The sequence below is a fragment of the Euprymna scolopes genome, chromosome 9 (genome assembly GCF_053919585.1).
Source record: "Euprymna scolopes isolate OS-2025 chromosome 9, ASM5391958v1, whole genome shotgun sequence".
Taxonomy (NCBI): Eukaryota; Metazoa; Mollusca; class Cephalopoda; order Sepiida; family Sepiolidae; genus Euprymna; species Euprymna scolopes.
Window position 1 is genome coordinate 166,220,094 of NC_136490.1, and position 24,680 is coordinate 166,244,773.

Genomic DNA, 24,680 nt, shown 5'->3' on the forward strand with positions numbered 1-24,680 from the left:
AAATTACTTCTCTTAAATCATGGCTAACCAAACTCATATTCTTACATCATCAACGCTCTGATCCCCATCTGGCATCAATTGGGATGGATGGCTCTCGGCTGGGAGAGGCCCCGTGTTTTGACAAGCTTCTGGGTTTGACCTTTACTCCTGATCTGAAATGGAACACGTACATCAAGTCTGTTGCCAATGTAGCTGGAAGGATGATGGGATCCTTCTACCGCTCCGGAAGATATCTCACTACTGATGCAATTCTCTATCTATATAAAAGCCAAGTACGTCCAAGGATGGAATACTTCTGCTATATCTTGGCAGGAGCTACTAAAAACAGCCTATCCTGCCTTGACAGAGTACAAAATAGACTTCGTGGCTTAGTGGGGGATGCCCTTTTCTCTACCTTGCAACCTCTCTCCCACAGAAGAGACGTTGCGAGCCTATCCTTGTTTTATCGTTATTTCCATGGCAGGTGCTCGTCTAAACTCCAATCTCTGGTCGCCCCTCGCCAATCTTTCACGAAAAACACCCGTCTAGCCGAATCCACTGTGAAAATTTTCTCCCACTCTTTATCTGTGTCTAGATCAAAACGTGGATTCCATGAACAAAGCTTCTTTCTTAGAACTGCGCGCCTGTGGAACTCTGTTCCGTCTGCCTGCTTCTCACCTGACTACAACTTGGATGTGTTCAAGTCCAACGTAAACAAATTCCTAATGAACCGCCCCCTTAAGTAAACACTTCATCAAATCTCCACACTAACGTAATGTACTTGCAATAACCCTTATCCCTGAGTGGCTTCCGGGCCTTGATAAGTGGTGACCACTGTGTAAAAAAATGGCTAACAAAACGTGAACAACCTATCATTGCAGATTAAATGAATGTTCGAAATACCGTACAGATTCTCAAGTTAAACATAAAGGTTCGTGACAGCGATACACGTGAAGAAGCCGAAAAGTTATGAAAATTACCACATTCGAGATCACAACATCTCATATCCAATTAATACAAATTATGAATTATCATCTTAAAATCTGAACAAAATGGAATAAACATTAAAAAAAAAAAATAGATTTGAATATTATTAGTAATCCTCATAAGAATTCCAACAAAATGGAAATAAAATATTTGAAAAATCTTGGGATTCTATTAGCGAATAGCATTTTTCTAGTGTAAATTATGTCATAACGTTTCATGAACAAGTATAATGAACAAGTATAATGTGCGAATTGTATCTCTCAGTTTTTGATCTATAGACATAAAACTTAATATATAGGGTATTCGAACACAAGCGAAACTTTACATTTGAGTTTTGGGCGGAGAAAATTGGTGCAAAAGTGGGAAACTTTTTTAAAATGTGAATATTTCAAGTGTACATCAAACGACGGCATTACGAAGATGCATGCGTAACGTAATAACTATGTGTTCAGTTTTTAAAATAGATTTTTAGCCTTGCAGCAAACATGTATTAACATCAAAGAAAAAGTAAATCGAAAGCTACACGTTTTGGTTTCGATTCTTGGTTGTGGCGCAATATCATTCTTTGTTTAAATTTTGAAATAATATCATAAATACATTGGGTCCAATATAATATAACAATAGATACGACATATGCATTAATCAAAATATCATATTTAAGCGTATTTTACGACCGGGCAATATCGGGCGGCTTGCTAGTGTTTTATATGTTGAGTGAATGCCTGTGTGTGAGAACATTTCTCAACCTATGTACTCAACGAATTTTTAATCTACAGACTTGAAATTTAGTATATAGGGTATTCAGTCACGTGGGAAGTTTTTAATCATGAAAAACGACTATGAAAAAAAACGGGTAAAATTTGCAAAATTCGTATGCTTGGGCGTCTTCGAATTTGCCTGTATTTTACACTGTTTCACAAATGCGCATGCGCGACCGTGAAATATGATAGTTTTTTTGTGTTAAGAATAAGACGTTTTGACAACACTTTGTGAAGTTGTGTCAAGCTAGTGTAATGTTTAGCGTACTTTACTCACTTTTGTGAAGTTTTGACATCGATCGCATCTCGAGTATACATTTTTTTTTTACTTACAAGAGATAACTGTTTATAGAAAGGAATTCGACGTTATGTTTAATATCTTTTTCTTTTTTCGTTTTCAATAAATGAGAATTCTGCATTAATTAAAATCTAATATTTCTGCGTATTTTACGACCGGGCCGTTTTTCTACTATATCTATAAAAGTGAGAATGTGTGTCTGTGTGAGGACACTTCTCAACCTATATACTCCACAAATTTATGATCTTTAGACTTTAAATTTGGTATATAGCGTATTCAGATATGTGATAATGTTTTAATGTATTTTCATCCGGAAAAAAAGGCTGCTAATGGGTGAAAATGGAAAAATTGATAAGAAAGACACTAGGAGTCTAATATTTGTCAATTGTTTCACGAAGTTTGAAACCACATTTAAAGATTCTGTTAAGCCGTTCCAACGACTATGATATTTGACTCGCTCAACAGAAGAGAACTGTTTAGAAAACACACAAACAAAAAAAAAAAAAAGAAAAAGAAAAGACTCGCATGCGCATATCTCAATTTTTGTATGGATCAAAATGTAATATTTATGGGTATTTTACGACCGGGCAAAGTCGGGCGATCAGTTAGTTCTTAATAGTTTAAGATATGTCTTAAATGCATAATACTTGTAGATAAATGTTTAATTTATAACACTTAAAGATTTTTTTACATAGGTATCACCACTTATCAAGGCCAAGAGGCTACTCGAGGATAAGGGTTAAAGCGTGTACACTAGAAATTGGACAATATAGTAATCGTTAGTAATAGAAATTCGGTAAATTATTTAACTTATATGGAACGGCTCTAAGAAAGAAGCTTTTTTTCATGGAATCTACGTTTAGGTTTAGGCACAGATAAAGAGTGGGGGAAATTTTTGATAGTGTTTTCAGTTAGACGAGTGTTTCTAGTGAAAGTTCGGCGAAGGGGGGCATAGATTGGAGCTCAGCCGAGCACTTGCAATGAAAATAACGATAAAGCAGATACAACTCGCAACATCTCTTCTGTGAGAAAGAGGTTGCAAGGAAGAGAAAAGGATATCCTCTACGAGGATACGAAGTCTATTTCGAACTCTATCAAGACAGGACAAGTCCTTTCTAGCAGCTCTCCTGCCCAAATGTGGCAACAGTACTCCATCCTTGGACGTACCTGGCTCTTATATAGATAGAGAATTTCATCAGCAGTGAGATATCTACTTGATCGATAGAGGGATCCTACTATTTTTCCAGCGGCTTTGGCAACGGATTTAATGTACGTGTTCCATTTAAGATCAGGAGTAAAGAAGCTTTTTAAAACATGAGGCCTCCCCAAAACGAGAGCCATTTATTTCAATTGATGTCAGATCGGGATCAGAGAATTGATGATGTAAAGATAAAAGCTTGGTTTTAGATGCATTAAAAGTAATAAGCAACCTCTTCCTCATTGTACCACTTTTGCTTAAGATCAGAGGAGAGAGAATCAGAGAGAACTTGGTCGTTTACGGTCTTAGATGTGCTACCATAAATAGTAGTGGCATCCTCATAAATGTCAACGAATGATGTAAGGATGTGTTTTAGATGATCATTAATGTAGATCAGGAAGAGAGTTGGGCCCAGGATGGACCCCCGAGGGACTCCAGCATTAATAGTGAGAGCTTCTTATTTCTGACCATCAACCACTACTCTTATGAACCTATCAGAGAGAAATGATTTAATAACTGAGAAGATATTTCCAACTATACCGTAGCTGGAGATTTTGTAAAGTAAATCTTTATGCCATACTCTATCAAAGGCCTTAGATATGTCAAGAGCAATTGCCCTATAAAGGTAGCCTCCGTCGAGAGATTCGCTAATCCTATGAGATATAACTGTAAGCATATCTGCTGTAGATTTATCAGAACGGAAACCATATTGCGTGTCACTAAGAAGGTTATTTTGCTGAGATGATGGATTACATCTCTATTTAACACCAACTTATTTCAGCAACTTACTCATGACGTACAGGAGACTTATTGTCCTGTATTGAGAGGGAGATGAGCGATCAACTGAATTCTTAAATACAGGACATACTGAGAGATTTTCCAGGTTAATGGGAAGCAATTCTCCTTAAAACAACGTTTAAACAGTTTTGTAAGTATGGGCGCTAGTTCTGGTTGAAGTCTTTTGAGTAATATAATTGGAATACCGTCAGGGCTGGATGCTTTACTGGAATAAGGTTTTTGGTTTGCTTGGCAACATCACGTACAGATATTTGTATATCACATAGCGTGTTTTCTGATACAGAATGAAATATTGGAGGTTGGCGGCCTTGATCGCAAAGGGTAGTGTTAGCTGTGTGAACATTTTTTGCCCTGCTATACCATAAACAAATCAAGATAAGAAAGATACTATTGTCAGAAAAACTATTTTTCAGGTACAAAATTCTTCAAAGTTTTGAAAAAAAATCAGGATTTTATTCGATTAATTACTCATTAAAAATAAACTTACATCGATAATTAAAAACATAATGCATCCCTTTCAATGTTTACTACATTTAAAGCATATAGATTGAAGAAACATTTTCTAATTCAATTTTTATCCTACAGCCTTTGAAATTTTAATAAAGCGCAAGCGAGTTCGTTATTATCATAGTCTTCACTGATGAAACGTTCGGAAAAATGTCCCCCATAGTATTAAACGTAGCTAAATCAGAAATTGTAAGCTCGCCATGATAGAAACCCGGTAGATCACTCAGACGTAGATGGAGATTCATACTGAGTATTGTTCGATTGCAGAAAAGTTATGAATTTTATTAGTAATTACTAGGTTATGACAACAGCATATTCTTTTCGCTGTTTTCAATTTTGAGTATATATCCTTTAATCTTATATGCTTTTATATAGAGTTATGCGGTTCTCGGTTGATCAACTGTGTCTTACTGTGTTCGATATATACCTGAGAGTCAAAACAATGAAAAGAATATGCTGTTGTCACATCCCTAGTAATTACACAGGTGGAACATTTTTGCTGTCATTCTGTATTCTAGGTATGCATGTGCAAATTTATATAAGTGCGGCACGCACACGTAAATTGTTTCATTAATGTGAATGTCATAAATAAGTGTTTGCGATTGATTCATTAATATAGGATTCAGATTCATCATTTTACGCATTAATATCATGCTAAGAATTCTTAAATTTTGATCGTTTCTATTAGAACCAGCTTCTCTTCTGTGCATTTCTTTTTTACAGGGTAGAACGATAAACATTTTGCCCTGAAGAAAACAACACTACAGCTTTATTTTAAAACTTTTATTGAAAAATAAATTTAAGTAACATGATTGTGCGGTAGAGATGATATCTATTTATGGTAGCTGCCTTCAGCCTCAATCAATATCAATCGATACGCGTCTAGAACTGGGCGCATGCTTTTTCCACAAGCGCCGACTAGAGCTGGGCGAATACTCGGCGTATGGCTGCGATCAAGCTGAGCTTAGTGTTATGAGAGGACATGTCGGTGATATTCTCGACGTATGACCAAAGGAAATAGTTCCACGGGCTTATATTCGGGGAGAAGGGAGCAAGTCTGAGAAGGGTACAAAGCTGTAGCACTCTTCCTGAAGCCTGGGTCTCTTTGGACGTGGACCGGCGTCAACACCCAGCACCCATCGATAGCACAATGAGATCATCACACTCTTCAGCACATCCAGGTACACTTTGGTGCTGATTTTAAAGCCGATTTTGAAGATGTGAGGTGGCATGATGTGGTCCTCACTTGAAACTGCACCAAACACAAGAACCGTGGGTGGTCCGATGCATTGAGCTGTACCCTAAAGCTTTGAACCGTCCGGATTTACATTGTCACGGTTTTTAAACCACTGGCCAAAAATAGATAGTTTACAACTAAAAGTAAAACCGGTTTTCATCGAACAGAAATGCAATCATGTCTTTTCTAGCGCGATAAGTTTATCGCTTCACCCTTTATTGTATTAACTAAAGAAAGTTTTTCGGAGTTTTTTCAATTAATATTTATAATTCTATTTTTGAAAATTATTAAGATGATAAATGCCACATCAATTGTTACAATTAAAACTATTTAGCAGATGTAGAATCCAATTTTATTTAGATGCATATTTTGCAACATTAGAAGCTTTTGTTTGAACATGGTACGAATCATCAAACTATATCCTTACTTAATTAAGGAGGTAGATTTCTGTTATTTTCTTAGCCATGAGCGATTGAAGTGTTAATTCGTGTTGAAATATGATCAACGGTTTTAATGTTATTTCTAATCAACTGTGTCAGTCTTTAGGGATTAAACTTTTAATTTTATTACAAAGATGACATTAAACAACTCGTCTTTTGGGATGATAGAATGGTTACATCCAACACATTCCCGAGGTTAAGATGTATATATATATATATATATATATATATATATATATATATATATATATATGATTAGTTTTTTTTTGGAAAAAGAATTCCAGCAGAGTGCTCAATTAAAAGGAAAATCCAAATTTTAAGAGCGTAAAAAAAAAAAAAGAAAAAAAAAGGGGATTATACAAAACGATATTTGAACGTGGATTCGCGAGGTATATATACTTCACACTTCCGGTTATAAGATAGACGAATATTGGCTGAAGAGAGCTTGATAAGGATACCTTAAACGGGCCTTATTATCGGGCTTGAAACCGACGGTACCAATGACCTGTCTCAACTAACAACTTTCTGTACACAATTTATATATATATATATATATATATATATATATATATATATATATATATATATATAAGAGCAAAGCGTTAATAAAACATGTTAAAAAACATAATCTTAAAAGGAAACACTTGATAAGTGAATAGTCCTTAATCCGCGGAGTTTCGAAGAATACTTTCCTTCTCATCAGAGGGTAGGAATTAGCAAATTCGGGATCGGATTTTGCAGACAAAAGTATTTAATGAAGCTACAAGTAAGTCAAAGATCTTACTTGATAAGAAAAAGTGAAGTAGAGAGAATATGGTGATGAAAAATGTGATTACACGTGAATGGATAGTCTGGTAGAAGGTAAATTATCCAATGACAGTAAAATCCAAAAATATAAATCCAAGAAAGTTAATTGAATTTCCATTCGCACAAGTAAAATCCAAGAAAATCACGAAATTGCAAGATGGTCCAAAATAATCCAAAAGGCCTAAATCCATGGAATAATTCACAAATATGTGCAAGGAAAAAGAGGGAAATTCCAATAATATTTTTATATTATATTATATTATATTATATTATATTATATATATATATATATATATATATATATATATATATATATATATATATATATCCAGTAATGTGATTGATAATTTTAAATTCAAATTAGAATTAAAAATTAAAAATCTGTTTCATAAGAAGGAACAACAACAAAGTCAATAATTTGTACGATCGTTTCGGAAACGATGTTTTTATTGTAGTAGACATTAAGCCACGGACAATAATTTGAATGAATGCTTTGACATTCATTTAAATGAATGCTTTGACGATAATTACGGTTTTCAAAGGGCGAACAATTAAAAGATACATCTGCCTTACTTAAAAGTTGATAGGTTTATTTATGGCGTTTTTTACATATAAAAACACCCACCCAATACTTTTGTTGATAAGGAGACTTTGTTTTAAAAAAACTATATGCAAAAATTATTGTTCGTGGCTTAATGTCTACTAAAATAAAAACATCGTTTCCGAAACGATCGTACAAATTATTGACTTTGTTGTTGTTCCTTCTTATGAAACAGATTTTTAATTTATAATTCTAATTTGAATTTAAAATTATCAATCACATTACTAAATATTAAAGTAGCTCTAGGATATTTGTCTATCGAGCTTATTATATATCTGAATTACAACGGGCACTGTGTTTTAATTAAATTAGTAATTTTACTATCACATTAAAATACACTCTGCCCTTTAGACTACTGTTCTAGCCCCCTTTAAATTTATATATATATATATATATATATATATATGTGTGTGTGTGTGTGTGTGTGTGTATAAAAGTGAATGTGTCTGTGTACATTTTCCTTCGCAATAATTCTGTCAATTTTTAGTCTACAGACTGGAAATTTGATATACAGGGTAGTGAGATTTGGGAAAATCGATGAGAACGGTTTTCGGCCAGAAATTTGGCTGTTAAGCGGTAAAAGTTCAATGATTAGTCCTTTGAGAACTCTACCAAACTCCTTCGACAATTTTGGGTCTAAACATTTGGAATTTTAGATGTAGGTTTCTTGGACATGGATATAACTTGATAACTCGAGTTGAACCCAAAAGAATAAATTTTAAGGGGTCATAATAGGGGTCAAAGCTAAAAGAATTTACGTTTTTTTTGTTGCTCAGCATACACCTCCAAACACCCGGACAACGCCGAGCACCCATGTATGTGTGTGTATGTGTGTGTGTGTGTCTGTGTGTGTGTTTACATTTTTCAACGCAATAACTCTGTTAATTTTTAGTCTACAGACTCGAAATTTGATATTACAGCGTACTGAGATTTGGGAAAATCTTTGTAATCCATTTTCGGCCAGAAATTAGGCTGGAAAGGGGTCAAAGTTCAACGATTTGACCTTTGAGAACTCTACCAAACTCCTCTGCCAATTTGGCGTCTACACACTTAAAATTTTAGATATGGGTTCCTTGGACATGGATCTAACTTAATAACTTAATCTGAGCCCAAAACAATAAATCTTAAGTGGCCATAATAGGAGTCAAAGTTAAAAAAATTGACCGTGTTTTTCTTTTTTTGCTCAACATATACCTCCAAACACCCGGGCAGCGCCAAGCACCCATGCTAGTCTATATATCTATAAAAGTGAACGTGCCTGTGTGTCTTTCTGTCTGTCTGTGTTTTCCTTCGCAATAACTCTGTCAATTTTGAGTTTACAGAATCGAAATTTGATATGCAAGGTACAAAGATTTGGGAAAAACGATGTGATCAGGTTGTGGCCAGAAATTTCGCTGTTAAGGGGTCAAAGTTTAATGATTTGACCTTTGAGAACTCTACCAAACTCCTCCGCTAATTTTTGGTCTAAACACTTGAAACTTTAGATATAGGTTCCTTGAACATGGATCTTGATTTGAGCCCAAAATAATAAATATCAAGGGATCATAATAGGGGTAAAAATTTTTAAAATTGACCTTTTTTTTTGCTCAGCATACACCTCCAAACACCTGGGCAACGCCGAGCACCAATGCTAGGATATATATATATATATATATATATATATATATATATATATATATAGTGAACGTGTTTGTGTGTCTGTGTCTCTTTCTATATGTCTGTGTGTCTGTGTACCTTTTCCTTCGCAATAACTCTGTCAATTTTCAATCTACACACTCGAAATTTGATATACAGGCTACATAGATTTAGGAAAATCGATGTGAACGGTTTTCGGCCAGAAATTTGGTTATTAAGGGGCCAAAGTTCAACTATTTTACCTTTGAGAACTGTACCAAACTCCTCCAACAATTTGGGACCCAAACACTTGAAATTTTAGATATAGATTCCTTGGACATGGATCTAACTTAACTTGATTTGAGCCCAAAACAATACATTTTAATGGGTCATAATAGGGGTAAAATTTTAAAGAATTGACCTTTTTTTTTGCTCAGCCTACAGCTCCAAACACCCGGGCAACGCCGGGCACCCATTCTAGTCTATTTATTTATGAAAGTGAACGTGTCTGTCTAACTGTCTGTGTACATTTTTCTATACATTATCTCTGTCAATTTTCAATCTACTGACTCGAAATTTGATATAGGGTATTGAGATTTGGGAAAATCTTTGTAATCGTTTTTTTTTTTTGCCAGAAATGTGGCTGTTATAGGGTCAAAGTTTAACGATGTTACGTTTGGGTCTAAACAGTAGAAATTTTAGATATAGCTTTCTTGGACATGGGTTTGATTTGAGCCGAAAAAAATAAATGTTAAGGCATCATTATCGAGGTAGAAAAAAATGACGGCTGCGGTCTCTACCAAATTACTCAGATGATTTCTGGTCTAAACGTTTGAAATTTTACATAAACGGTATTCAGAGATAAGGCCATCTTTTTAATCAGTTTGGGTCGAAAATTTGATCTACCAATATATAAATGTATGCATGTATGTTTGCATGTCTGCCTAAAACTTTCGGCAGAGGCGACGAAGTTTCACAAGATCAGTATCGTTTTGAAGCTCGACTCTTCAGACGACAAATACCGAAAAATCGGCTAAAAACATAAATTTCTTCACAACCAACTGGGCATTTGTCTACAGGGGGTCGCTTTTTTCGCCGATATTTTCGAATAGTCTAGACTAAATTTAAACTTATGTCACTTCCGGTTTGGCGGTGGTCGTAACAGGAAAGACATCATTTTTTCACGTTATTTTCCTCCGTCGCAGTACGGTTTCGAGCCTGCTTTTCTACTACCACTTTTTTTCTGCTCAACACACACTTCTAAACACCCGTCAACGCCGGGCACCTATGGTAGTATATATATATATATATATATATATATATATATATATATATATATATATATATATATATATAAATATTCTCAAGTTCAACAGTTTTTGATGTCAAGATGCATTGGATGGTGGTCGGTGGTTACATTCGTTAATACGTGATGAATACAACATACAATATCAGATTAGTAGTTTGGTTAATCTGAATAATACAGAACGTTTTCATTGAATTAATTCTCCGAACAGAGTTGATAAATCTAAGATGTAAAATCTTTATTTCAAGTTTAATAAAAGTTCATTATATAATCTTGATGCCGGAATTATTTTAAAATTCAAGACATAAAGTTTTATGGGTTTCAGAAAAAAATAAAATCTATGGAATCCTGCTTAGTTTGTATTTATTGAGTATGGATCAAATTTAAACCACATTTCAAATATTTGATCTTAAAATAAGAGATTTGTCCTATATTACACGTATAAACCCTCTTCATTATAGAAAACTATAAAAACGAATATTTACCTATCCGTTGCTAGTTTAGAACCTCTGATGAAATTCGTAGTCTTTAATTCAGATTGCAACGACGGCCAAAACTACGCCAGTGCAACCGAAAGAGTTTACACTTGGAGATCTAAACAAAGCCAATGAGACGATTATGATACTAATAAAAGAGAGGGCTACATACAAAACATAATACTGTAGTTTTCTGGGATACGAAGAAAGCTATAATTTCTTTGAAAAGTCAGCTTAATGTGTGAAGTAAAAGTGAGTGTTTTGGAACAAGAAAATATTGATATATGTAAACGTTTTTATGAAAGCATCTAAAATAAATTCCATAAAATAATAAAGAAATTACACGAAAAGATTCATATCGTAAAAACCAACGAAACAAACAGGAAAAAGTTATATCGTATTGTTTACATGATTCGAATCAGTGTTCACGTCGTGGATGGAATTCTCAACATTTTCCGTCGCTGGACCTTTTTTACGATGATTCCTATCGAACGGGGAGCTATGCATCTTATTTAGGGCACCTTTATTATATTCAGGAGGATATACTGCTTTATTTTCTCCGACCATTAACTCATTTTTATTGTCTTCTTCATATGTTTTTTATGTTAAGAATTTTAACCATTAGAAAAACCGTTTACTACGTAAGATTTATTGTGTTTGACTAAAAGACCCTGTAAATCTAAAGGATACATTTTGAAGTTAACATACACAATTAAAACAGTTTTTTTCTGAATAAAGAAAATTCTTCTAATTTATAATTCTTCATTTACAAAATTACGAAACATAATATTCACTTTATGAGTCAAATACGTTAAAATAGGAAACAGCATTCCGAATACAGAATTGGAAACCAACTTTGGAATCTAGTGGGTGATTCTCTATACTTTTCTTCAACAAAACAGACGCTGCTTACCTTTTTTTTTAAATTCCCTTTTTTTTAAACTTCCCTTCTACGAAACGGACGCATCCAACCGTTCTCTACTCTATTGTTATTTGCATGGATGGAACTCGACTTGTAAAGTAATCATAGCCAGAACTCGCCGTTTCTGCCTCTGTCCATGTGACTTAAACTAGGCGGAATTTCCATGAATAGATATTCTTTGCAACGACTTACAGTCTATGGAACATATTTCCGCGGGGTTTCTCCTTGCGATAACATACAGTCGTTTACAAAGCTATTGCCAACCAATCTATCTTATAAAAATTCCCCAACATAATCCAAAAACAGTTTATACAATTGATCAACTTTAGTACTTCGATAGTGTTCCTCATGTTTCGGCTATCATTCATTTCTACTAAATAAACCCTTATATTCGAATGGTTTTGCTTTCGATTACCTCAAGAGTAACAAAAAATATCCCGTAGCTTCAACTATACATATATTCCTGTTTATTAAGGACGTCTTCCATGGAATTCCAGAAGTCTGTAATATGACTTGAAGACAAAATGCGTCATTGTTTCTCGATATTATAAAGAGAAGTCATTTCGTCCACCATGCATAAAACATATTTTCTTAATAAGGTACGATTTGGATTTATCCAAGCAATTTCCATATCGCCAATTATTTGTCCGTTTCTTCTCCTGCTGATTCGATCTCAATAAAATTTGCATCACGATTGTTAAAAATCATGTATTCTGGCACAAATAGATATGCGTTTTGCAATATTTGGCCCACATTTGGATAGTAAATGTGTCGTTTACAAGCTATGTAAACACATCTATGCATCTCCCTTATTGTTTTGCGTTATCGTTTACATTCTTAGAATGTTCCCCCGGGGAATCAAAGGGAACAAAGCCGAGTATAATCGCTATTATTATCTCTAAGTATTCCATAAAGAGATCTTTAAAAAAATCCATTATTCATGCACAGTACAAATATAGAAGTGTATTTTATACGTAATTTACCATTATTCTCTTGAAAAACGTATATCTTGCTGATGGACGTGCGTGATTATGTGAAGTGCGAAACCCGCAATAGAAGCAGTTCATTATTGCTGATCATCACAGAAAAGCTACGAGCTATATTTTACGAGTTGTACAGTTATTGAATTCAGTAATGTCGGTTTAAGTATTAATATACGTTCACCTATGTATAAAAGAAGTTCGGTCCATTTGTCTGTCGTATGTATTTTGTCTGTCATTTTTAAGTTTTACATTGCATTTCCATTGGTAAACCTGTTTATTTAGTTTAAATATTCGAAGTCAATAAAAGAGTCATGGTCTTTCGTCACACTTAAGTTGTAAATTTTTTAATGTTATTTTGTTCACTTTTGCACATTTTAGTTAATTTTTAATATCAGGTTGGCAAGAAAGCTCTTGCGTTTTTTTTTTACTTTCAAATTCAGACTTCTCGACCGACACGAATATTTACTGATCGAAGTAAGTACCATCAGAATCAACACACTTTTGCCAACGTCAAACTAATCCAGTTATACCAGTAATGTAAAAATCTTGCGTTCTGGTGGCGATGAAAGGCATTTTTCATATCGCTTAAATTTTTTAAGCATTTTTCACACAGAAAATTGTCGAGATGCTTGAAACGTGGTAGTCGGTAGGTAAGAGGTCTGGAGAGTATGACAGAATGCGATAGAGTTTCTTAGCCCAATTCGTTCAACTTCTGCAAGGCCGGTTTAGCAAGATGCGGTCATCGTATGGCGCGGGAGCGAATGGGGCTTTTTCTGTTGACTAATGCCACGTTGACATTACTTCTCCACCGTAATGGTTTCGCCTGCATTAAAACAAAACTGTAATGGATGTAACCAGTCGAAGACCACCGAACAGTCAGCATGACCATTTTTAGTGGCAACACTCGCTTCGGGAAAAGTTGTGAAGCTTCGATGGTGTCTAACCACTTAGGTGAGCGTCACCGGGTGTCGTAAAATCACCACTTTTCATCGCAAGCTACAACCCGTTCAAGAAACACGTCGTTTTTGATGCGTAAAAGAAGGGAAGATTATAATAATAATGTGCCTCTTTTGGTTGTTGTTCAATTTATGAGGCACCCATTTATCAATTTTTTTGTCTTTCCAACCTTGCGAAAGTGGTAGGAAATCGTCGTATAGATTACGTCTAATTCAGAAGCAAGTTATTGAACAGTTGTGTGTGTATTACCCTCGACTAAGGCTCTTATTTGATCGTTGTCAACATTCAATGGCCGATCACTACGCTCATCATCTTAAAGACTCTCGTCGCCACCACGGAATTTCTTCAACCGCATTGTTCTGTGCATTCAGAAGTGGTTTTTAGGCCGAATGTTTTGTTGATATCGCATTGTTTCAGCAGCGTTTCGGCCTACTCTAACTAAAATAAGAAAATTGCTATTTTCCATCTTGTATTCAACGTTCTGCAAATAAAATTTAATTGTTTTAAAACGATTGTATTTTAGACGATTAGATAGAGCGAAAATTCGCTCTTTAGAAGGATATATAAAGTAAAACTATTATAACGAACATTTATTTGAAAATACATTATTTGAAATCCAAATTAAAAATCCCGCAAGAACGTTCTTCTCAACCTAATAGTGTTGCCAGCCCCCCCCTTGTCATCTCGCCTATGACCTATTTCATCACGTATCTATATGGCAATTAATGCATAGATATTCAAATCAATAAATTTTAAACTATAACTTTCTATTTCCGTCTCTTTAGAATGTTTGTTTGCTTTTTTCATATCTGAACCTTGATTAGTTGATTGATTAACTGACAATAATTTCACTTTAAATTAGTTCGCATTTATTTGCGTATTAATTGCATGTATAAATTCATTCTATATCCCTATAGTTTGACGACCAATCGGCTTTCTTACGTCTCTTTTACCATTTCATCGGACGTCTCAAATCTGACTCATCTATTTCTGTTTCATTCATCAACTTATGAGACTAAAATCCCTCTCATCTAGTGCAATGATCACTAGCTTTCAAAACAGCTGCCCGTTTCTTTATGTTCAACGTTTAATCCTAGAACTTTTCACGCGTACCAACTTAGCATGTTAGAAATCTATTCAATATTTTACACGACATGATTAACATGGCGGATTTTACAAAGTTACATTAGTGTTTTGTTGTTTATTTCTCAATTGCTCTGAAAGATTTTGCTTAAGCAAAACATTAATATAATGTTTAAATCAATAACTCTCATGTTAAAAGGTAATTAACATAGATTGAACAGAATATTACAATGCGTGTAAAGTACATAACTAACACATTGAAAAACAAATATGTTAAAAACAAATAGTTGACATTGATCGAGTGATATTTACCGAAATTTGTATGCATTCTTACCAGTCTAAACAATTCAAATGTAGTTTTGCTGGATCCGTAGAATTGCAATGGCCACGTGTATAAACGAAACTAATAGGGAAAAGTTATTTTCAAAGCAATACCTGCGTAACCACCAATACACAGTTATGATAAAACAGCAGGAGGCCTCGAACTGATTTCTGCAAAAAGACAACAGTCTTTCCTTTTATTCTGACGATAGATATTATTATATCCGAAATTAATAAAAACATTTTAAACTAAAAAATGAATAACATTTTATAATACAATATTTACAGACGATCAAAAAAGTTAGTACACCTCTCACATTTTTCCAAATATTTCAGTATATCTTTTCACATGACAACACCGATAAAATTACACTTTACTACAATGGAAAGTAGTATGTGTGCAGTTTATATAACAGAGTTAATTTATTTTCCCACAAAATAACTCGAAATATAATCATTAAATGCTAAACCTCTACCAATAAAAGTAAGTACACCTCTTATAAACTACACCCGTTTATGTTCAGATTAAGTATTGTCCCTAATTTTCCCTTTAACATGCATGCCCATTGATTAATGTTACAATATCCACGTGTGCATAGGGAGAAGGTTTGTTCACATCTGTAGTGCATGTCTCACGCTCTCTCATACTCATCACCGAAAGTTCCACCATGGAATCACATGGCGACAAACTTTCTGAGGATCTTAAAAGGCGTATTATTGCACTATATAAAGATGGCCAAGGCCACAAGGAGATTGCTAACACCCTGAAACTAACCAGCAGTATGATGGCGCAGATCATTCGGCGTTTTAAAAGAACAGGGTCCACTCAGAAGATGCCAAGGGTACGTCGTCAAAAGAAGCTGTGCTCACGTACTGAGTGTCATATCCAAATGCTTTCTTTGAAAGATCAGCGCAGGAGTGATGTCAGTAATTCTAAAGAGATTGAAGAGGTAGAGGATTAGTCTATTAGTGCTCAGACCATATGATGCACTCTAAAACAAATTGGCGTGCATGGCTGTCAGCCCAGGAGAAAACTTTTTCGATGCACCAGAAAGCCCACAAACAAAAGTTTGCTGAAGAAGGTGAGATAAAGATTATTTTCTTCGTTCAGATGTTTTTTTTTACTTGAGAATTACCACTTATCAAGATACGAAGCTTACTCAAGGATAAAGATTAATGAATGTAACGTGGTAGTTTAGTAATCGTTAATGGTATAAATTGGGCATTAGTTGATTATTTATGGGAAAGGCTAATCAAGAATTTGTTTACATTGGATTCGAAGGTTACTATGTTGTATTCAAACGAGAAGCAGGACAGCGGGACTGTCTTCCACCTGCGAGCAGTTCTATGAAAGAATATTTCCTCTTAAAATCTGCGTTTAAATTTAGGCGCAGCTAGAGAATGGAGGAAATCATTTATAGTGTTTATATTTTGTTTTAGAGTTTTGCAAGGGACGGACTATAGATTGGTGCTCAGACGATCACTTGCCATGAAAATAACGAAAGAGCAAAGAGAAGTTTGCAACATCTCTTCTGTGGGAAAGAGGTTGCAGAGAAGAGAAAAGAGCATCACCTACGAGGTTTCGTAGCCGATTTTGCAAAATACCAAAGCAGGTTAGGACGCGCCGAGTAGCTCCTGCCTAAATGGTACTTCATTTTAGGACGTATCCGGCTCTTATACAGATTGAGAATTGCATTGAAAATGACATATCTACTGGAGCTGTAGAGTGATTCAACCATTTTTCTAGCAATCTTGGCAACAGATTTGATGCATGGATTCCATTTCAAATCAGAAATGAAGACTAGTCGCATAAGTTTGTCAAGACGAGAGCCATTTATTTTAATCGAGGTCTCATTAGGGTCAGAGCGAGTATGATGAAAAGAGTTTTGGCAAGTTTCTGGGCTTGAACTTATCTCCTGATCTTAAATGGAACACATACATCAAATCTGTTGCCAAGACCACTGGAAAAATGGTGAGATCCTTCTAACGTTCCAGTAGATGCAATTCTCTATCTATATAAGAGCCAGGTACGTCCTAGGATGAAGTACTGTTGCCACATTTGGGCAGGGTCTGCTAAAGGACTTATCCTGCCTTGATAGAGTTCAAAATAGACTTTGTAGCCTCGTAGGGGATGCCCTTTTCTCTTCACTGCAACCTCTTTCTCACAGAAGAGATGTTGCGAGTTTGTCTCTGTTTTATCGTTATTTTTATGGCAGAGCTCCAATCTCTAGCCCTCCCTTGCCAAACTTTCACAAGAAACACCTGTCTAGCAGAAAACACTATCACTAATTTCCCCCACTCTTTATCTGTGCCTAATCATAAACGTAGATTCTATGAGCAAAGCTTCTTTCTTAGAACTGCACGCCTATGGAATCGCCTTCCGTTTTCCTGCTTTCCAGCTGACTACAATATGGTTATCCTCAAGTATAACGTAAACAAGTTTTTGATGAGCAGTTCCATATAAGTTAACAAATGAACCGAATTTCCATTACTGACGATTACTATATTGCCCAATTTCTACTGTAAACTGTTATGTTTGACGTTCATATTCGTCGCCAACTGTTATGTTTGCAGGTTGAACCAAATAACGTATAAGGAAATACAAATGAAGACTCAACAAAACAAAGGTAGATCAATTAGAAGTGTATTAGGAAAAGTATATTTACAGTATATTTACATAATGGTTGTCAAGTAAGAGAGTCTTGGCTGAAGAACATATCTGCTCTCGGCTCGGCCTTCGGTGGCTTCTGCTTAACACACACTCAGACTAACCGAATCTTGCTATTTATGTGTAATATTATCCACATATGTAAATGAGTGGGTGCCACCACAACATAAACCATTTAACACTTATCCTCGAGTAGCCTCTTGACCTTGATAAGTTGTGATGCCTATGTGAAAAAAGAGAAGCACCATTATTATTATCATAATAATAATAATAGTGATAATAATAAAAAATCTGGTGTAGATGACATCGACTGGCGCCACACCATACCAACTAGTTTTGAAGGATCAGGGAGGATGGAAAGATCGAGGTGAGAGAGTACTGACAAAATCTCCACTGGAAGTGTGCAGTTCAAATCTGGTACCTTGGGGAGGCATTTTGTCACCCAAACCCCAAGAAACACCAATGGCCGATTCCAACGAGAAATCAGTGACAACGGCTGTTGCGATAACATGCAATCATCTGCATAAGTGGTCAATAATTAGTTCATATGTACGGAGTTTATATAATGAACAAAAGGAATAACACGCAAGTGTATTTCTATACTGACGACACGATCAATGTTTATGTTAGTAATTCAACAACGATTGACTAATCATCATTTATTTTGATATATATATATATTCTTTTTTTTTAGCATCTACCGAATGTATTGATGAAAGTGATGCATGCCCTTATATAAAAGAGAAAAACTGCGTCGACAATCCGGCCTGGTCTCGTGAGAATTGTGCAAAAACATGCGGATTTTGTGGAGATAAAGGTACGAATTGATAGTTTCAAGTATTGTATGTTTTCAGGTGATATTTCGCATAATATGGTTCCGGGTGTTCTTATTTCAGTAATCTTTCTAACGTTTTCGATATTTGTGATTATTATAATGGCCATGTTTTCTTACATTATTATAAGGGCCAGGTTGTGTTACATTATTATAAGGACAATGTTTTGTTACATTATTATAAGGACAATATTTTGTTACATTATTGTGAGGAAAATATTTTGTTACATAATTGTGAGGACAATGTTTTGTTACATTATTATAAGGACAATATTTTGTTACATTATTACAAGGACAATGTTTTGTTACATTATTATAAGGACAATATTTCTTACATTATTACAAGGACAATATGTTGTTACATTATTATAAGGACAATGTTTTGTTACATTATTACAATGACAATATTTTGTTACACTATTAGAAAGACAATGTTCTGTTACATTATTATAAGGACAATATTTTGTTACATTATTACAAGGACAATGTTTTGTTACATTATTACAAGGACAATGTTTTGTTACATTATTACAAGGACAATATTTTGTTACATTATTATAAGGACAATATGTTGTTACATTATTATAAGAACAATATTTTGTTATGTTTTGTAAGGAAAAAGGTTTTGTTGATGTACGTTTAATTTTGTAAAAAGCATTTTCGTGTGTTTTGGCGGGGGAAATGGAAAAGTAAAGAAATAGGTATATCATTTTAACTTTAACTTTAAATTTATTAATAATGTTTAGTTTTATTATCTAGTTGACTACTTATATTATTCATTTATGTATATAATTAGTTTTTGATTAATTTATGTATTTTGTATGCTTATTTATTTTTTTCAATTATGGAATACTTTTATTTTATCACCAACATTTAATCACCAACATTTATCACCAGCATTTAATCACCAACATTTATTCACCAATATTTAATCACCAACATTTAATCACCGTTCCGTTTTTTAATTGTTTTTCATTTCTGTATTACATACATTTGTATCTGCGACATATCAATTATGATGTACTTTATATTTGTTACACCCCATATATATTGATATAATGGACTGATCCAACACCCCTCAAATGAATGGACTGTTACGTCTATAAAATGACAAGCAAACTCTCCTCACGTGGGAGACAGAATTTAGTACTAAGCTGTCAATGGACGCTTAGAAATGTGTGCACCTTTTTACCTAAATAAACCCTTTCTGTACAACCCCAGTAATGATTTGTTATTCATATAATCTACGATATAACAACTGGCGACGAAGAATTCGAACAAAACTCACTAAAAAAAAACAAAGCGAAGGAAAAAGCACACAAGAAGATTAAGGAAGAAGAAAAAAAACTTCGACAGAGCCAACATTTAAAAAGTAAGTGTTTCAGTCTATTACGGTCCTAAAAAAAAGAGAAATTTACATTTTGAAGCGAACATTTTTTTGAAAAGAACATTTAAAAAAAAAGAAGTGTCCATTTCAAGTTTTATTCGGCTGGAAGTATTTTTTTCTCTTCGGAAGGAAACTGTGCTTTTAATTCATCGAATTTATAGGACATTTGAGTTAATCTTTTGTTTAATTGTGTGGTTTTGTAAAAAAAAAAAAAAAATTTTAACATGGAGCAATTAGCGGAATTCACTAGAACTATGCAATCGGCATTGTTTCCACAACAAAAGCAAATGGAATTACTTCAGCAACAACAATTGAAGCAAAGCGAAATACTACAGAGTATTTTAACACAGCAGAAAGACTGTCGTTTCACTCCTGAAGGAATAGCAAATTCTTTATCCGAATTTGTATACGAGCCGACAAATGGGTTAACTTTTCCGGCATATTTTCGGAGATACGAAAATATTTTTGCTAAGAGATGTCAGTCTTGGACAGACGAAGAGAAGATTATCCTTCTTCTTCAAAAACTTGGATCTCAGGAAAATACAAAGCATACGAATTTTATCCTGCCAAAGAAACCTGAAGAGATTTCTTTTAGTGAAACAATAAAAATATTGTCAAACATTTTCAGTGAACGAGATAGTCTATTCTATACACGTTATAAATGTTTAAATATCACGAAGCAGGAGGACGAAGATTTTATTACTTATGCAGGGAAAGTGAATACTCATTGTGAATCCTTTAAATTAAAATACCTCAAAGAGGATATGTTTAAAAGTCTAATCTTTGTGCAAGGTTTAACAGCCTCTAAAGATAAGGATATTCGTTCAAGGATATTATCCATTATGAACCAATACACAGAAATAACGTTAAAAAAGTTACGGAAGAGTCTCAGAAACTGTTAAATTTAAAGCAGGACAATACAAGCATCGAAGGAAAAAATTCTGAAGAAAAAAATATGGAAAAAAAATGGAAAGGGTGATGAAATGTGCACACGAAAAATCCTGTAAGACATGTGGGGGAAAAAACCACTTCACTAAAGATTGTTACTTTAAATACAAAATATGTAAAAAATGTATGCAGGAAAGGAAAATACCGAAAAGCAGAAATAAAGACCATTGGTTCTAAAAATGAGTCTAGGTGTGATAAAAGAAAATATATTGAAATTAAAATTAATGGCTGTAATGTGAACTGTCATCTAGATACGGGAAGTGACATAAGTATAATTGACGAAGTAACTTGGAAGAAAATTGGGTTTCCAAAGTTACAAAATACAAAAAAAATATCCAGAAGTGTATCTGGAAATAAACTAAAATTTAAGGGTGAATTTTTTACTAATGTGTCTCTAAAGGAGAATGCTGTGAAAACCAAGTTATATGTCGTACCGGGGGAAAATTCTAATTTGTTGGGTATAGACTTAATGATTCTTTTTAATTTATGGGGAAAACCATAAGCTCATTTTGCAATAAAGTAAGTCTGGCGGGTTTAGAAAAGTCTAAACTACCAGGAAAGTTTATTGACGAATTAAAAAAAGACTTTAAAGAGGTATTCTCTGAAGATTTGGGTTGCTGCACGAAAACGGAGGTGAAATTTGAACTAAAGGACGAAGCTAAACCAGTTTTCAAACCCAAAAGAAAGGTTCCATATTCAGCATTAGAAACTATAGAGAAAGAATTAAAGAGACTTCAAGATATTGGAGTAATAGAAAAAGTGGACTACTCTGAATGGGCTTCACTCACGGTTTACGTTAAGAAGAAAAATAATAAAATCAGGGTATGCGCGGACTTTTAGACAGGTCTAAATGATTGTCTCAAGGAGCATTACTACCCGCTTCCTACCCCAGAGGAAATTTTGTCGAAGTTAAGCGGAGGAAGATTTTTTACAAAAATTGATTTGTCTGAAGCGTATTGGCAAGTAAAAGTCCAGGAAGATTGTGCTAAGTACCTGACATTAAATACCCATAAAGCACTATTTTCACTAAAACGTCTGCCTTTTGGTTTAAAAGTAGCCCCAAATTTGTTCCAGCAAATTATGGATACAATGCTAGCAGGTTTGGATTTTGCTATGGCTTATCTAGATGACATCCTTATAAGAAGTAAAAATGTGGAAGAGCATAAGATCCACATTGGCAAAGTATTCGAGAGAATATCAAACTATGGATTGAAAGTGGCTCTCGAAAAATGTAATTTTGGGGTGGACAAAATTGAATATTTGGGACAAGTGATTGATCGAAATGGTAGAAAACCTAATCCTAATAGGACTGAAGCAATCAAAAACATGCCTAGACCAGAAAATATAGTGCAGCTACAGTCATTTTTGGGACTAGCAAATTATTATAATCCTTATATCCCAAATATGCATGAACTAAGAGCCCCTTTAAACGAATTATTGAAAAAGAATAAAAAATGGCTCTGGACAAAAGAATATGATGAAGCATTCCTAAAGATTAAAAAATGTCTGTTAACGGATTTAGCACTAGCTCACTACGATCCGAAAAAAGAATTAATTGTAGCAGCAGATGTGAGCGAATACGGTTTAGGTGCTGTGCTACTACACAGACTCAAAGATGGATCGACTAAACCAATTATTCATGCCTCAAGGGTTTTGCTACCCGCAGAAAAAAATTATAGTCAGATAGAAAAAGAAGGTCTGGCAATTGTATACGCCATGAGGATATTTCATAGGTTCATCCATGGAAGATTTTTTATCTTGAAACGGACCACAAACCTTTGTTACCGATTTTTGGTTCCAAAAAAGGAGTTCCTACTCATACGGCTAATAGGTTACAAAGATGGAGCATGATTCTGTTAAACTACAATTTTAAAATGGAACACCTAGCATCCAGCAAAATTGCACACGCAGATGGTTTGTCCAGGTTGATCCCAAATAAAACTGAATTACTTGAAGAAACTGTTATAGCTGCACTAAAAGAAGAAAATGAACTAACAGATATATTAATAAATACTGTTAGGGAACTTCCGGTAACACTTGAGGAAATAAAGAAAGCAGCAAGAACAGATGAATACATTAACAAGATAAAAAACAAGTGGGACAAAAAGAAAAGAAGAGGAAAGGATTAACAGTTTTTCCATTTTTAAAGTGCAATGAAACTCTAATGTACGCAGACAGAGTGGTAATACCTCAAGTATTACAGAAGAGAATTTTAAAAGAATTCCACATGGGACATCCTGGAATCTCCAGAATGAAAGCACTAATGAGAGCATATACGTACTGGCCTGGGATGGATCAGGACATAGAAAAAATGATAAAATTATGTAAGGGTTGACAACTAGCAGCAAATGCGCCGCGCACTAAGATGCAACCTTGGCCTAAAACAGATATACCATGGACGCGGATCCATATAGATTACGCAGGACCTCTAAAAGGATATTATTACCTGGTAATAGTAGATAGCATGTCGAAATGGCCAGAAATTTTTAAATTAAAAAATCCTACAGCGGCAAACACAATAAAGGCGTTGGACGAGGTATTTGGGCGTTTGGCGTACCAAAAACAATTGTTAGTGATAATGGCACAATGTTCAAAGGTCAAGAATTTAAGATCTACTGTGAGTCACTGGCCATAGAGCATATCACAACACCAACTTTTAGCCCTCGATCTAACGGACAAGCTGAAAGATGTGTCGATACTTTTAAACGAGCGTAAAAAAGAACGATAACATCGACACTGAAGAAAAAATCTTCAGAAATTTTTAGCAGTGTACAGGATAACGCCTAATCCGAATACAAATGCAAATTTATCCCCAGCGGAAATAATGTTTGCCAGAAAAGTGCGCTCTGTGTTCGACCGGTTAATTCCGAGTAAAAAAGTAAAAAAAAGTGTAAAAGATAATGTACGATACAAGATATACAAGGACGGGGATAAAGTTTTTTTCAACAATTATCGGGCAGGGAAGAGTTTTTGGGAAGAAGGCATAATCTCAAAAAGAATTGGAAGAATGGTCTACATTATAAAAGGTCAGACATTTTCCCACAAAAAACATATAAACCAACTCAAACCCCGATATATTGAAATAGTTAAAAACAATGAAGTACCGATGGAAGTACTGTATGGCATTTTTCACATAGACCCTCCAAAAAAGGAAGCACCAGTAACTGAAAATACAAATCACTCTCCAAAATCAAAAAATTCGCAAACGCAAATTTTAAGGACAATTGAAAGAAAAATAAAAAGAACTGACTTTTTTGGACAAAGTCAAAAAAGAAAAAATGGTGAAGCGAAATTCTTGGGAAGAATTTAGCTTGTGAGGAAGGCTATATAAAGGACTGATCCAACACCCCTCAAATGAATGGACTGTTACGTCTATAAAAAGACAAGCAAACTCTCTTCACGTGGGAGACAGAATTTAGTACTAAGCTGTCAATGGACGCTTAGAAATGTGTGCACCTTTTTACCTAAATAAACCCTTTCTGTACAACCCCAGTAATGACTTGTTATTCATATAATCTACGATAAAACATATATATATATATATATATATATATATATATATATATATATATA

The 24,680-nt window shown here is 34.4% G+C and overlaps 1 protein-coding gene across 1 annotated transcript in view; it reads left to right on the forward strand.

The window, feature by feature from the left end:
- The window catches only part of LOC145284968 (uncharacterized), a 421,732-nt gene that overhangs the window by 236,360 nt on the left and 160,692 nt on the right, over positions 1-24,680 (forward strand). The window contains exon 16 of the mRNA XM_080134072.1: positions 18,635-18,757. Within this exon, the coding sequence (XP_079990198.1) occupies positions 18,635-18,757 (123 nt within the window). The remainder of the gene's footprint in view (positions 1-18,634; positions 18,758-24,680) is intronic.